Here is a 17,485-nt window from a genome sequence, read left to right on the forward strand (position 1 = left end):
AGAGGAGGGAAGGGGTGTCAAATTATCATTAAAACATTTCTTTCTCCCAAAAATCTCACCATTTGGTTTCATTTGCTTGATTAGTTTTCAAGTTACGCAGAAATTTTTTGTTTTATTTGCATGGGAGCCCTCATTTCAAAAAGAGGGAGGGGTCTCAAACTATTTTAAACACCTTTTTCGGCCCCAAAAACCGCTACATACAAATTTTCACACAAATCAGTACAGTAGTTTACACGTCTATAAGAAACAAAGAGACAGACAGGCAGACAGAACTTTTTTATATGATAAGATTGTTTGTAGTAACTTAAATCGCTGGTTTTACGAATTAAATTATTGATTTAACATTTTCCATATCAAAATTGTAATAAAAAAAAATCCCGATTTTATCACTTTCCCCATTTTATTACCCCAAACATCATCAAGGGGGAGGGGGTAATATAATCGGGTGATCACTGTACACATTTTGGATGATATTAGGTCACTTTAGGCTGTTTTTACAGAAACCGGAAGTGAACATCTTGGACTTCAAAATGGTGTCTAGAGTTTATTCCCAGTATCTGGGCATCATCTCGATTCCGAGAATATAGAATAATATTTAGACTACTTTTAAGAAACTCGGAGGTCACCATCTTGGTTTTCAGAATGATGTTTGTTATTGAAAAAAGTAGGAGGGTGGTATCCAAGACACGATCGCATGACGTTGGGCTATAGTATTTTTATATTCCATTAAAACAAATAGTAGACGGAATTGTAACCCTAGTATTTTCTGCAATTTTATCTAACAGTGAATTTCTAAATGCGGAGACGTTAAAGCTTTATAAATAATAATATATACTAAAAAAATGGATCTTTTATATAAGCGATGTTACTTCAGAAAAGCCTTTGCCAGCCAACGCACGAACGAGGTATTCAATTCGATGGTGTGCGCTTTTGTAAGCGACCAATATTTGCCACCACCACCTTTCTGTTGCTTCAGATAGAACCATCCGCTTTGCCGGCCAACGAATGAATGAGAAATTCAATTCGATGGCGTGCGTATGATACCGGTACAGTCTTGGAATGAAAATGATGGGGTGAAACGTAAGAATGGTACCTTTTATATCGAGGTTTCGTCAGTTATTCGGAAAGAGGGAGGAATTTAGAAGAATAGGAAATGACAAGGAAAGTAAAACATCAAGAACAAATCGTTTACAAAATCAGATCGGTTGTATCCGTTAGTGTCGGCTGTGTTTGGGAAGAGAGGTAGTGATTGGTATGATTTAGACAATCGATGTTATTTATAAATTTTGCAATAGTGTATCTCAAACAATAGGTTGTTTTTGTTACATAAATTTAACCGTAAAAGAATTTCTGATCGGTTGATACCAAAACCTCGATATTCTGAAAATAAATGACTGATATATAAGCGCTCAAAACTTGACCACTTTTCCCTGGTTGAGTTACTACATTTTTAAATTCAGGCGCCAAACTTCGATATAGACGTTAGTCCAACGTCAAATGGTATAGTTTCTTTTACTTACATTCAACTACCTATACTTAAAACTGAGTACTGCGTTATCCTAAGTTGTTAAGCTAACGTGGAACTGAGAACATTTTTTATATCAAGCGAAATCGCTTGATTAATCGCTTCACTGCAAAACCTGGAGAGGTAATCAAATCAGCAATAATTTAGAAATGAATAGCACAATATGTCCGACATTTTAGGTTTCCTTTCGAATTTTAAGTATAGGTAGTTGAATGTAAGTGAAAGAAACTATACCTTTTTCAATAATTCATCTTTTGAGACACTTGTTAGAAATCTTTAGCCCGGCTATATCGATAATTATCATTAGTTGCGATGTTTACATAACTGCCGGTATTCGTACTTCCTCTGTTTTGGAATGCCTATTAGATTTCGAAGAGTCATCTTTTATTTTTAAACAAAAACTTAATAATTCCAAGCAAATTTCAGTTAAAAGGCCCGTTTCAATGTTCAACAGTTACTGTTTTCGTTTTCCAACACACAATATATGCAAGTCATCTATTGAGTCCCGGAACTCACTTATTGGATCACCAAACTATTGACTTGTTGGCTCAAGTAGCATTTGAAGCGAAGATTTGTCTTTTACTTAGCTCTGGTTTCAACCGACATACGGACATACTTACACCTGGCTTATCTTATCTCTTCGATTTAACTGAAAGTCTTGATCATCATCATCATCATTATCATTAGCAGCACTCAGTTTCACTTTATAATAAATGTTCAAAATCGGTTTCATTTTCTTATCTAGCTTGATTTTTTTGTGTCACATATAATATGTGTCTGTGAGCTAATATTAATAAATGGCATGCGATTTTTTATCGATTTTCTCACCTACATAGATATTTTTTTCGTCATCGACACTATGGTTAAAACATTTTTCGCGTTGGTTAAGAAAATAACACTGGAATATAGGTATATACCGAGCCTTGAGGTGCTATATACCTATATTCCAGTGTTATTTTCTTAACCAACCTAGCTTCCAACTTACACCACAGTGCCACGTGCGGATATAATAACACCGGCCTTTAGGCTCGTAAATTGTCACGAGACTGTGTGATATCTCGAGGCCATTTGCAGTAGCGATTCCGACGAGTCAACAAGTAAACTCGCGCTTATCGCTATTAATCGCGTTTCCATGAAGCCTAGCCGCGCGGGCCTAAGATATTCGTCTGTGTTTACTCGTTCGCTGCTGGCGCGAAGCTTTCCGCTTAATCCAGCGCTCATTGCAAAGCACCCATTATGATATTTGTCTAGGATCAAGTTGATTGAATTTGGTTTTAACTTGTTCTCGTGTTTACTTTCGTTGCAGCTCACCCCAGCACCAGCAATCTGCACAGCAGAGCTACCACCGATCCTACGAGGATTATATCCACCCCCTGCAGCAGCAGAGTCAACAACAGAGCCAACAACAGTCCCAATCTCAGAGCTCAGCAGCCGGTTCTCCGCTGCCAGGTCACCACTCGACTGGAGGTAGTGGTAGTAGTGGTGGTGGAAATATGCTGGCACCGCAAAGCCCCAGTATGCTCGGATCTAGCAGTAACGGCATGATGTCTTCTCCGTTAATGCAATCCCACTCTCCCCTGCTTTCGTCTAATCCTTCCCTGCTGAATTCACAATCCCCGCTACTCTCCAACTCACCACTGATGAGTCAGTACTCTCCCTATCAGGATGTCATCCCCACGATCCTACCCCAAGACGACCCGAGCGGTTGGGGTGGTTATGCCTTGGCCCCTGGTCCCTATCAGAGTGAATTCTGTGCATCCAACTATGGTGTCCTTCATCAGCGGCAACAGTATGGTCCCGGTGCGCACGGGAAAATGGGCCCGCATGGGTCGCTGAAAAGTGCCAAAGAAGCACGCATCCGGCGGCCAATGAATGCATTCATGGTGTGGGCCAAGGTGGAACGGAAGAAGCTTGCCGACGAGAATCCAGACCTGCACAATGCCGATCTCAGCAAAATGCTAGGTAAGTGATATGTGCATATGGTATAGTGGGAAGTCAGAAACGGTCGGGGAATGTGAAGGTGTGTTAGCAGATTGATAACGATTATATCACGGAACAATTTTGGCGTGGCTTAGTATGGTATGCCTCGGAGGGTGGTTGTGATAAAATTGGATCTTTGGTAATCTTCAGCATGTTCGTTTTTGATTCCGTACACTCGTAATGATTTATAATATTGCAGTTTGTTTTGGAAAAGAGATGTTTTCTAATGGCATTTTGTTTACAACATCATGCCTTGAACTGTTAGGTGCGTTGTTTAGTTTTTTAATGGCTGCAATTTTATTCAAAATGGTGATTTTAGAGATTCTACAGCGAATACAAAATTACTATATAGGCTGTCACCATACATTTGAGTGCTTAATTTCGCATCGGGAGGGCTACCCTGTTAATCAGCTGTGTTTGTTTTGGTTGCGACTCATGTTTATAGTTCACTTGTAAGTGATAAAAGCAGAGTTTCACTTTTTTCAGAGAAAAACTGCAACGGCTTCAAGTAGAGAACAAATCAAGATTTTGTATCTTGATGGAATTAGCAACATACAGATTCGATTCGACAACTGGCACAGTTGTCCTAGCAAGAAACGGAGTTGGCGGCGGTGATCAAAGCGGTTAAAGAATGTATCCGGCGAAATGACAACAAAAATGGTTCGTGAAATGGACATAAGTCATAACACTATGCATAAAATAATCAAAAATGACCTTCGATACGGAGCTTACAAGTAACAAAAGTTTCATAGATTATCTCGAGAAATATTGCCGACAGAGGTGCCAGATTTCTATTGCTACTTTTTTCAGATGAAAAATTGTTCAATTGTTTCTAATTGTTCAAAACAGACAAGCAGAATGATTGTGCGTAGGGAACATGTCTTCGAGATATTTCAGCAGAAAGTTGCTACTACTATTTATCGACAGGAATGTGAAAGTTAATAAAGAGTAGTATCCACAACACGTTATTGAAGACCTATTGTTGCCTTGAGCCTAAGAATCAGTTGGAGAAGAAATATTGAGAATAGGTTGGGTTCTACTACCTTCTACTGCTTGATAGAAGAATTAAATGGAAACATACCCTATTCTCAACATGCAATTCGATTCTACTAAGATGCTCAGTGAAAAGAAGCGGTGCAATGAAAATTCCTTCCAGAAAGAACCTTTCTGTGAAAATCTGGAATGAAATGCCGATGGAAGAAATATTCATCTGTTGCAATGTTATGCCATAAATATTATGTATAACTTTAATGGTGACACCCTGTAAAATATTTATTTTGAGATGAAATTACAAATACGAGTATTCCATCTTTGCTGGATATGTGTTTTCTATTTTGATTAAGAATTACGAAATGTCCTATGCGCGTGAGGCAATAACGAAGATGTAAGAAAGAGTTAAGAACAAGGAAAAAACCCAAATGCACAGTTTTGAAAAACTGTGTTGCAAAACCATGACAAAAAGTTACATGATTTCCTTTGTTATCCTAAAGATTTGATATTTGATTGGACATAAACAAGACTTAGTACCCAGCACTAACAAAGAGTACAGGGTGTCACCGTGAAAGTTTGCATTTGCATTTTCAATCCATTGAATTACTTCTGAATTGTTCACCCAATCTCTTTGATATTGAAGAATAAGTTGTGTTATATCAATCGTATCTTTTAATAAATCTATGTTTGCTGCCGGACAACTCCAAATAACTCACAAAAAATCGTATTTTCGTACAAAACTGAAATTTTTAAAACCTAATATTGAATTATCTCATAAACGGATGCATGAAGAATTTTAGTCACCAAGAGTTTTATGATTTGAAATTATTATTAAGATCATATTGCATCATTGGAATTCGAGCATTCTTGAACTGTTTTACATTTCTCCACCCAGAACTTTTCTTCAAAAGTTTGGGAACAATATCAAGTTTCAATTAAAAAATGATTTAAGGGAAAAAAATAATCTTTTTTGACTTAAGTTAGAATTTAGAGTTAATTTTCTAAGTTTCTCAAAATAAAATTCAAAATAACTTGGAAACGGATGCATATACGAAGTTTATTATTATCAGCTCTTCGATTTGAAATGTCCATTTAAAATGTATATAATCATTGGATTACAAATAATCCGAAAAATATCGAGATTAAAATTTTTGGTACAATCTTAAAAATATTTATTTAATCTCCATCATGGAGTATTTAGCAACAGTTGAGGTATAACTTTGAGTTTTAAAAAAATGGAAAAATCACCTCTTTTTTTGTAAATTAAAATTTTGTGTTTATAAAAGGGGACCCTACTTTGGAAGGTCGAAAAATGATAAATTTTCGTATTTTTTTCGGATGTTTAGAGTTATGTGATGTGTTCGAGTATTTTTATTATTATTGATAGAGGTATATTTGGAGATATATTTTGCATCAACTGGATACAAATATAGTAAATATTACGCTGTTGGCAGCGTTTCTCTCAAAACCATATTTTCAACTGGTGGTACGTTTTTCTCAGCATCTAGTGAACAGATATACAAATAAATACAAATAAATATCTAGATAAACAATTCAAAAGCTCCTGTTTTCATCGTTTTTCCGAAGCGTCTTTTCATTTTATTAAAGGTTCAGCTTTAGTAACTCTCCCAAGCGTGGTTTTCGTTCAGGAGGCTAGCGTGATCCCTCCGCAATCAACTCATGCAAATAAAGTGTCATAAAAGGTGTTTAATAAGTTGTGGTGATCGATCAAAGCAGATAGGACCTTTTGAAATGTTTCTCTAGATATCAAATCCACCCGTCATGTGATACGATATAGATTGTGGAACAGTACCACCGTCCCCCGTAGTTTAATTGGTCAAAACACCATGCCGGAGACAGGGAGATTGCGGGTTCAAGTCCCGTCGGGATGCGGTATATTTCTCCAAACCTGTATCATATTTCCAGTCCGCTTATTTTTCGCTCTCTCTACTGCTCATACTATCTGCTTAATGAACCCGTCACGCATGTTCTTCGAATGCTATCGACTTTATTTCAGCAGTGATTACCACGGTGTACTTCTACGTATAAATAGAGTGATTCCCCACTTATGTTTCGCTAAGCAAGTGTAAGCAGCAAGTGTAATTTTTTTCTACGAGCAGCAGAAACACAGCACAAAGCAGAATGATAAAGTTTAGTACAAATAATGCTATATGTTGGGTAAGAAGTGAGCGGTGAATATTTACTCTACTCTTTCTTCATATTTAGGAGAATAGCAAACCTGGTCTTGAGTCTTATATCGAATTCGTTTCAGCAGCGAGACTACACCAAAACTACACCCCACGTGCTTTTACTGTCAAATCGCGTAAAAGATATTAGAGTAGTACGTGGAATGTAGTCCGGCCGAAAAAAGAATTTGACATTAAAAATCCCTCCACCCGCGGAAATTGCTTAGTTTGGTAAGTCACATGCATGTGCAAAGTTTCATTGAAAAAAGGTCGATATTGACGGAAACGCTGGGCGCATGGGCGTTTGTTATTTAAATTTTGCGTGAATCAAAATAAACAAAGCTGTTTACTATGTTGCTATGCTACATTGCAAAATTTTTCACTCCGTTACTGCGATTGAAAATTACCCGACCTACACAAGACGTCAAAATAGGTTGCGTGCACTGTCCATTCGTGAAAGGCTGGATAGTCTAAATTAGCTGCGTGCACAATCCACCATTACCGCTCGTGGAAAGCTGGATTACACAAGACTTTCGTAGATTCTGTTGTTTTTTATTAGAATTGTCTTCAAACTTATAAAAATTAAATCAAAGTAGGTTGAAGCACAACCCGACCCATTGATATTTGTGTTTGTTGTGATCAACTGACGTTATATCAAATTTCTTTTCACGACTGTAGTATTCAAGTAAAAAAATTGAGTGAAAAATATAAGTACCTAAACTGTAGTCCACTTGGTTTTGGCTTTGTTAGAATCGAAGTTTATTTTAAGTTCAGGTAAGCGGGGAAGTGACGACTTAGAATATAAATTTTCCTCATCCAGACGGGACATCGGAGATTACGGTTCGTGTCCCGTCTGGATGAAATGATTTTTTTTTATAAGTCACGCCTGCTGTCCTCGCTCCTTTTTCGCATCTTCTACGAGGATACATACATTGCCCGCTAAACTAAACTGAACTTGAAATGTAGTCATAGTCAAAGTAGAGACAATGGTAATTCGCGGCAAAAAAAAAATTGAAAATTCGCGGGTAGCAAAATAGAAAATTTTTGAAATGTGCGGTAATTTCGCGGCCTCCTTCTTTTGAAATAAAACACTCAAAAAAGTGATTTTTTTAGTAGAAACATGAATGAGCCGGGTTATTTAGTTTGATATACAGTAATTTAACAGTACAATTAATGATTTTTTTTTGCATTACTGACTAAAAGAACATACTGTGTCAAATTGTCTTCTGTCATATTCTGGTGTCGGCAGGCTCGTATTATTCAAGTTATTCAAGTTTCAGGGAATCACTAAATATTTATTTGCCAACCGTTGGAGTTCAAGAAAATATCTGCGATCCGAATACCCATCTAATTATAATAGCAGCCTCACTATCTATCTCGTATTTTAAAAAAATACTTGCTTGTACTTAGTTCATCTTGCAACTTCGATTATATGGAAATTTATCGTGCAGGTCACCAATCGCCAAAATCTTTGCTCGAAGTAGATCTTGTGACAAAATCGCGTTGTAAGAGAGCAGTAGCACTGTTTCATTTTAATGGTTGCGTAGAAAAATATGTCCCGTTGCCATCGAGGTGACCATTAATCTTCAGATTTGTCCGTGCTACTGGTTTTCATGAATTTCGCAAGTTTCAACTCGAAATGTTTCATGATTGACATAGAATGTTGCTATTTTTCATTACTTTCGCGGAATTTCACGAGTTTTTTGTGAATTTCGCGGCCGATGCAGAATTTCACGTAAATCGCGTTTTACCACTATCCCTAGTCATAAGACAAAAAATGAAGTTAGTTCGTAAAAGAATTTTATTTAATCAGCTGTAGAAATTGACAAGTTTCTGTAGAGCTAGAAGTTTAGCGCAAAATATTTTGAACGAGTAAAAGTTAGTTCGCTCTAACGTAGATCTACTGTTTCACCGATCCAGCTGAATTCATCGCTGCACGGAGTACTAATCTTATCTTCGCAATTCCTGTCTAGCGTGTCTGCATTCATTGCAGATTGACATCACTAAAACCAAACAAAAAAGCGTATGTGATTCCGAGTTGGGAATACCAATTTATTGAGTCAGATGATAGGGAAACACAAATCAACCGGAGCGGTGAAACTATCTGTTCAGATCATTCTAATCTGGTTGGCGACAGCAGTAATTGATTAAATTCTCCTGAGTATTGGCTAGTAGATAGCAACCCACTTTCAAAATGTAATTTCCGGTCCAAACACAGATAAACTCATTTAGTTGAACAGGAAGTTGTACTATACAAGCGATTTTTTTATTGCCACTGTTAATAAGCTTCTATATTTGCCTTGGTCTTCTTATATAACGTTACATTACCCACGCGCAGCGCAATCGACAGGAAATTAGTACTGGCTCTAAAAATCAAAACAAATTCTGTTTGATTATTACTTGCTTTGGAAAGCAGCAATGCAAAAACTTTACGCTTGATTACGGCTTTTATCTGATACCTAGCGAAACGGTCGGAGATAAGATAGTGTTGTTTCCCGGTTATGGAGTTTTTTTTTCTGTCATCCTTTTCGTAATACAATGTTTATGCTACTCCAGGTTATTTTCGAGTCTACCAAGTTTGCGATGATATTTTTTGTTGCAGTTGGTCTAAGGTACTAACGTGAACGTTATCAGAGGTGTCATCCAGCATCCAGATGTAAAAAGTTAAAACATTTCGTTTCCTTTTGACAATGATGGATTGTAAAATTGATAATAAGCTGATTAGTGAGTGTTTCCCAGAACTCGGCTGTCGGGCAAATTGAACGCCTGAGTGATAGCCAATATCCGTGCATCGTTGACAAAGTAGACAAGACAAACACATGACTTGCGTTGCTAATTATATTCTCTGGCCATTCCATACTGGCATGAACGATGATTCTGACTCAGGTGCTAGTGTCACTTCATAACTTCATGAAAATCTTGAAACAAAAATCTGTATTTTCCATTTCAAAGCAAATGTTTCTCATGTGTAAGCTAAGTGTTGCTGAGTCACCGTAACAGTACACTCTGTAATATAATCACTGGAACTATTATTAATACATTATCTCGGACCGACATCCACTTCCGAGCCGTACCTACTTGAAATACCTACTTTCAGACAAGGAGCCATTTTAGCAGACGACGACTTATCAACCGCATCCAATTATGGATAGAATATTATGCATAAATTGCGGTCGCACCGAGGCGATATTTTTAGACCCACATTAGCACTTTTTAGCAATTTAAAAATTCCACTTTCTTATTTATCGGAATCTCCTTTACCTCTCTGGACTGCTGCATCGTTGGTTGGCTGGGCACCCGTCGCTTCGATATGTACTGAAACGTCAAGATTTATATTTATTGATTTGGCATTTTCCTTGGCCTCTTCTTCCTCGGGGATGAGTCTCATTCGTACTCTTTCTTTCCTGTGCTCGGCGATTCCGGCTTGCGGCTTCCTAAGCCCCTGTAGCATGACCACCGTTGGACCAGTTTATCGTTCGCTCTTTTCCGTGCTCGCTGTCTGTCTCTCTTTTTCTCACACTCGCTCACTGAGATCTATTTACCGATATATCGCAGCTCCGATGACTAGAGTGCCCGGAGAGACGCACGCGCGCCCTCCGCGAGAGATATGGATTTGTCTCGCTTTGATTTCCACACTTTTCGTCTCTGTCGTATCGATAGTCGTCCGCTCGCTACCTTCATACTGTTCTCTCCTTGCCCGTTCGCGTCAACTGACATTGCTGCAGCAATTAGACGCCGCCCTCTTTCGAATCGATACCATTGGTCCGTTTTTTGCATACTTCTCCGTTCAATCTCGGTGCGCAGTGGAGGGCACTCGTACTGCGGATATTGTTACCGCTTTCGGATTTTCTCCGGTAATCTCGCGCAGCAGCAAGAAGCGCTTGGTGCGCGTCGGTATAGCGAATTGGTTTTGGCCGCTTTCTCGAAGAAGGCTGATTGGCGCACGGGTTGATGTTTGATGGTGCGCGAAGAGGCTAGCCGACCGTTGAATTATGGGAAGCTTGATATATGTGATTGTAGGGGGCTTCCTTTTGTGGCTTCCAGCGGTAGCCGATGTAGTGAGACTATAAATCGTGATGTTTACAAATAAATCAGCTAAGAGCTGGATATGTGGAAATGTCGGTCCAATACCGGTAGTTGATCGGAGTATCACGAAAGATGAGTTTTAGAACTGTGATAGTGGAAACGCTAACTAAATTATTAGGAATTTGTTAGTACCTCTTGGAATAAATTGAAATTTTTATTTTTAAATTGACCATACACACATTTCAATGTAGGCCTGACGTTTTCCATTGGTTCCGGGGTAAGAAGGCTCTAACTTGACATCCTTACCGAAGAAAATGTTTGAGTAGAGATTTATTACTCCTGAAAAAACATGCCAATTTTGACCGGGTGTAATGTTTGCACTAATCACCGACTAACTCTAAGAAAGCTGTACCTAAAAAAAGTGATGTATGTGCATATCTGTTTTAAAAGGAATTTAACGGTTTCGTCAGATTACATGTATTAGCGACCGGTTCAGTTAAATTTGCTTCCTGCTTCAATTTCATCTAAGAACTGAATGTAATATACCTATCTTACCTTACACCTTGAAATTTGTGAAATTTTGTGACTTTTTATTCGAGTTAATGATATTTGAAGTTATTGTTTGATGTTAAATGGCAAAAAACGTATGACTCACACAACTATTAAATCTTCCGTTTTTCCTCCTAGAACAACCTTGTCCTTTACTTAGAACCCTACCCTTCCATGGTAACAAAAATAGTATTTTTTTGATATGAGATTCTGTTGCTGTTGTGTATTGGGAACAAATTTTGTTTAACACCAACTAGTTAATGTCTTTAGTTGATTCTTTAAACTTCAATATGCTGATTTTAGCTGTTCAGTTTCTATATGATCTTTTAAAATTTCTATCGTTTTCGAAACAGAAGCAACCAAATTGATGAACTTGCGCTCCATCTTCTGATATTGGCTTATGTGTGTATTAGCAAAACTCTGTCGTCTTTCAATCTGAGAAAGTGTAAGATTACAAGCTGTTCAATTTTTAGCGCCATTTGTTTGGAAACATTTCATCCTAATTGGATGAATTATCTCCACGGAAATATAAAATCCCAAAATAAACAATTGCAGAGTTTTTAGAAACTATTTTTACCTCTCTGTTCGTATCTTCTGGGGTCATCTAAGTAAATTAATACAAGCGATTTCTATGAAAATTTTCTATTGAAATGTGTTAATCTATTGTGTCGCTCATCAAATTAAATGTTATGGAATAATAATAGTAGATAGTAGAAAATCTTAATCCATTAGCTGAAAGCTCAATGACACTTAAGTCAAAAGTTTCAATCCTGTCCGGCAAATCTGGCCTACACTCTGCTAGCTGCGAATAAAACCCACGATTTGGCAAACAAACGATTCAACTGTGACTATGACGCGTATACGATCCACTACTACTTTCCCTTCCTAGTGTGCAGGCGCCAACAAACAGCATTGACATTGATTCCAGCTGATCACCCATGCGAAAGTACCCGGGCAAAAACCTAAGCCGTAGGCCAGAAAATTTATTCACCACCTGTTTCCGTACCTCGACACCCTCTGACCCCCGCCGGCGAAATTCAATGTGAATATTACATAAATTACCATCCGTCGCCACAGAAACGTAAATACCCGTGAAGCGTCCCGTACGGGGGTTTCCGACGGCCGTAGTCCTATTCTCGGTTGAAAACAAAACAGTTTGTTAACCCTTTATTCGGTTCGCATAATACGCTTGCCCTGCGACGGCCACCCACAGCAAACCGCCCACCTCCAAGCGGCCGGCGGAGCAGACTAAACTGGGACCCACGCCGGAACAATAGGAGTCCGACTGACCTATAATTGGGTTTGGTTTGATGCACATCGGCAGGAGAGATTACACCTGACTTTGGCAGTGAATGTCCAAAAGCTGCAAGACAAACATAATGGAAGATAGTGGAGTCAATCGAAAGTAGCGGTAGGGTCTATTACTGCGCTATAGTTGGCCGCTGAGATGTGCTCGCGTACCCATTGCTGCCCCGCGCCGCTCGGTGCGACGAATAACGACATACAAATTGAGTGATTAACATGATACGTTATTGGTGAAGCGTGGCCATTGTTCTATCTGACTCTGAGGTGCCATCGTCGAGACGCTGGGGGTAGTAACCGATTTTATAACCAATCGTATCAAGAAAATAGGAACATGTGTATTAGCTGGTGCACCGGAAAGCAAAGTTGATTTAGTCTGTCGCGAGGACAATTCGCCTCTTGATCAGGTGATAAAATTTTAAACTCTAACAACTACCTGGTTCAACGAAACAGAACACATCACAGTTTTTTTAGTCCGTTTATTCTACATCGAAATCTAGCCCATAATATTAGATACAATCAATCGATCGTAGACTTATTTAACTGTATTTATCAAAAAGGATGAATGAACTTCAAATTTATCATTGATTCATTTAAGCTTAGTCGTAAGATTGCGGTTAAAAAATAACGAGCCTTATTAGTGGTTTGAAATTTTGAAAATATCGAATTTAACATGCATTATTTCAACAAAAGGAAAGAAAGCGCATGAAAATCTCAAAGATTTTTAGTTGATTGTGGTAATTATTGAAAGGCATTTTGAACAATATATAGCCATTTTTTACCTCCGCCTTAAAAGTTATGATTCAAAACCAGTGGTGGGTACCATTCTGCTAATTTGGTAAATCGCCAATTACCGACGTTATATAGGTAACGAATGGGTAATATCGTTGAGTTATGAGCCCATAGAAGAAACTGTTAGCATCGCTGGAAAAATTTGGCCTACAACACGCCATGCGCTAGTTCACTAAATTTGCAGGAGAGTGACAAGAAAAATTCAGTGCCGTTTCGATTTTATCACGGTCAAATAAACACTCCGACGATTCTAGCGAGACTACTCGGATTCAAAGAAATGATGGAGGTTAGTAATTTTTGTTGAACAGTATTGAAATCTATCAAAAAATACTGATTTTTAACATTTCACCAAGTCCACAGTTTTCTTGAATTCACGAGAGGATGTTTTTTAGACCGTGATGAAATCGAAACAGCACTGTATTTACAAAAACTATGACTAAATCTTGATGCTCCATTCCTCTCTTCAAGACGCGATTGAAAGTCTGGCTTTTCACAGCTAGGTGTACTTTCGAACATTTTTGCCTCTCTCCTATTCTGATAGTTACTTGTCTTTTCACAGTATTTGATAATTTTCGCACTTTTGAAAGGTTATAGGCATATGACTCTTGATGTTTTTCAGTGCTTTTACATGAAATAACAATCACAACAAATGTTGATGTTATCATGACAAGGAAACATTTCACTATCATGCAATATTGATTTTCTCTTTCTTCGGTTTTTCAGTATTTGTGAAAAAATGAATGTCAAGTCATCCATTGATTTTCGCCGTTCAAAACTTCCTGAAAATTTATTACTATGAGTTTTGTTGTACTGCGCACTTTGCTCCAAAATGAACTGTACAGTTCGAAAGTGTGCAACGACAAAGAAGTGTGCATTGAAGTGCTCATTGACACTCGACTCGCCATAGCTTTTGACAGAAACATTAGTTTATTTTGTTTATTAACATTTTCGCAGTGCCAGGAAAAACTTCGCCGTAGTGATCGTGATGAAATCAAGCTGGCGGATGTTTTTCCCACAAATCGTCGCTTGAAGAACAAGACATACACGATAAACTTGATCGCCTGAACTTTGGTCCGGATCATTCTGTTCATTTTCTCGGTCATCAGCGATCAAAGGAGGAATTAAAGAGCTTTCCAGGGGTCACCTTTGTTTGAGCCGTCGCCGTCGTCGAGGGCTCTTAATGAAATATTGAGCGGAATCGAGGTTGACGTCGTAGTCCACCGTTACTTGTTCATCTTTCAGACCGTTCACATTCATATTCTTGCAAGCGATCTGTAAATTGAAACAGTACCATTCCTCAAAATATGAAAACTATTCTTCTGTTCGACCGGCACACCACGTGAAAATATTTACCTTTGTAATTTTTTTTTTGGACAGATTTCTTTGATTTTTTTTTTTGACAGATTTCTTTGATTTTTTTTTTTGACAGATTTCTTTGATTTCTTTCAACTTCCTCCCTCACTACGGTCTGGTTTATATGTAGTGAGAGAGATCTCGGGGTCGTTTTTCTCACAAGGCAGGTAAAATCAGGCTCTTCAATCTTGTGTAGCCCTGAAATATTTCACCCAGATTTGAATGGGAACTTTTCGCGAATCAGTGACAAGAACTAGCGGTCGACTGCACCCCGCCTACACACGCGAAACCGAACAAAGAAGGTATGCTCACAAGCCAGGAGATGCCATAGTTTTTTTAACCGACATAAAACAAGCGAGGGTTGGAAACCGCTTTGGAATACATGGCGAACTTTAATCAGAAAGAACAAAATAGAATGTGTATGGACTAACGCACGACAATTGCGGTAAACTTTTATCTGCCAGGCTTTTTTGTGTGGACTCATTACTGCGACCAGAGCTTAAATCTATTAAGATATTTTAAATCGCTGTGATTACGGCTTAGTAGTCTTTAAATAAATTTAGAACGACACGGTTTTAATTCGTCTTTTCAAGAGTGATAAGGTATGAAACTGTTTGTGACTGCCAATACCGACAACTGTTTATAATTGTAACTTTGTTTTTCGTTATGTTTAGTGATGTTACCGATTATGACCAACTAAATTGTAAATGACAACTAGTTTAGTGAACAAACAACTTGACATAGTTCGACCAAAGTTATTGTGAGTTTCTAAATGTTTAAAATATGTTTGTCTATTTTTTAAATACAATTCTTTTTACCAGTTTCCCTTGAAAAAGACGCAAACCAAGCGTTGAAACGTCGGGACGAATTAAAACCGTGTCGTTCTAAATTTATTTAAAGACTGCTAAGCCGTAATCACAGCGATTTAAAATACCTCTACAGTCGACCTCTCAACGAACATCTATTGTGATATTGCCCAGGTGTTTTCTGTACTCGCACTTCATATTATTAGCAGTAACACTATTGAAGTAAGTGATACGCTTATCATAATCATATCAGTGCTTGTGTGTAATTACCTTTTCGTTTCAAGCTTACTGCTCTACTGTACCGAGCCTCTGTCCGTCCTAACAATATCGCCTAGTTACAATTCCCTGGAGAGAACTTTCATATGTTACTTACACCAGCTTTATTATAATAGGGACTTATTTTTGTTAGGAGGAGAGTCAACAGGGGTACCGTAGAATCCAGATTGAAGGAAGGGTACGGGTGGGGAGCCTGAGAATAAACCCATGCTTAAAGTCCTTTGACAACCAAATGGCCTGATTATACTAAGATTCGAACCCACGACCACCCGCTTACCAAAGCGGACTCTGCAACCTTGCGGCTACGGAGCTCCTCATCTGCCAGGCTTAACTTAGGTTATGAATAACTCACAAAATTGAAGATACTATTCCTTTCCTGGCTGTCCGCAGGACAGGCACGTGGATTCCTTCCCTTGTCTTACTCGTCACAGAAGGGCGAAGTTTTCCTCTATGTGCCCCTGGTCAACCCGTCGGGACTCCAGCACTCGGGATACTATTTTTCAAGCCGTAAGTTTTGGGGTAGTTACGGAATGGATCAAACAGCCCCTTCCGTTTTTCATCTCTGCCGCCTGGTTACCTGGTGAATCGGGGACTTTTAGTCGACCCGGACAGCCGAAATGCCAACACGTGGACCAACTCGATTAAACGGCTTTTCCGTTATTCGTCTCCGTAGACTGATTGCGACTCCGTAGTTACAAATAATATTTTTAACATTTTTACTATACCTTTCCTGTTTCGTTTATACATCGTGATGTAGTACACGTTTACTCTTCTGATTCATATTCCTTAGCTAAGAGTTTTATTAAATAATTAACACTTAATCCATTTTAAACTTTCTGTAATAACAAACCTTTGGGCTCACTTTTACGGAACTAATTTTTACTGAGTTAACTTTTACTATTCTAACCTTAATTACAGATACGTTACTGTCTATCCTTTTTTCGGCTTTACTTTTTCGTCTTTTGTCAGGCTAACACTTCACTTTTTATTTCATTATTTTATTCTTCAAGCGATATATCTTTACTTTTCGCGCGCACTTCCCCAACAATCAAATTTGTTGGATAACGGCTTGTTAGACTACAGCTCAGCCGAAATCTACTGAAAAATAGCTTATTAAGCTGTAAAAAAAGACATCTCCCCATCAACCGATTAATTGTAGTGAAAGAGGGAGTTTATCTCAGCGAAAAAAAGCCGAAGTTTGACATTCCCTCCGCATCCGCTTGCGCTAGTTGGGTTCCGGAGAACGCGGTTAGTGAATGTCTCTAATGCTTATTTTTCGGAGTACGTCCACACCATCCAATGGGCAGGTATGACAGTTGGTACGCAGCCCCAGAAGTACACCGCAGCCAAACAATTTGGTAGTGCGGTAGTATTTCTGTCGCTACCCAAATCAAACTGTCATCCTGATTTCCAGAGTCAAATGTAGGAGAACGATTGCCCGTAAGTTTTGCAAATCGCTTGGATACAAAAACCCAAGGCCAGTCGTTTGAAACCGTTGGTTACAAAATATAACGAAAACGCTCTTGATCAAACATTTTTGAAAGTTTTGGTTAGAGTTTTGGTCAATCAGATTTGGGAGGAAGTGTTTGTTTTACTCCATCATTTCTGGCAACAACAATGCACTGATTCAAGCTGCGATTAAAGAACTGAGCTGAAAATCCAATAGTCAAAGAAATAAGCAATATGAACTGTAATTTTGT

At 38.4% G+C, this 17,485-nt stretch overlaps 1 protein-coding gene across 2 annotated transcripts in view; it reads left to right on the plus strand.

Moving 5' to 3' along the window:
- Nucleotides 1-17,485, plus strand: part of LOC129720871 (putative transcription factor SOX-15) — a 164,647-nt gene that overhangs the window by 79,953 nt on the left and 67,209 nt on the right. For both annotated transcript variants that reach the window (XM_055672749.1, XM_055672750.1), the window contains exon 2: nucleotides 2,832-3,487. In XM_055672749.1, coding sequence (XP_055528724.1) covers nucleotides 2,832-3,487 — 656 coding nt within the window. The remainder of the gene's footprint in view (nucleotides 1-2,831; nucleotides 3,488-17,485) is intronic.

Source organism: Wyeomyia smithii, chromosome 2 (genome assembly GCF_029784165.1).
Source record: "Wyeomyia smithii strain HCP4-BCI-WySm-NY-G18 chromosome 2, ASM2978416v1, whole genome shotgun sequence".
NCBI lineage: Eukaryota > Metazoa > Arthropoda > Insecta > Diptera > Culicidae > Wyeomyia > Wyeomyia smithii.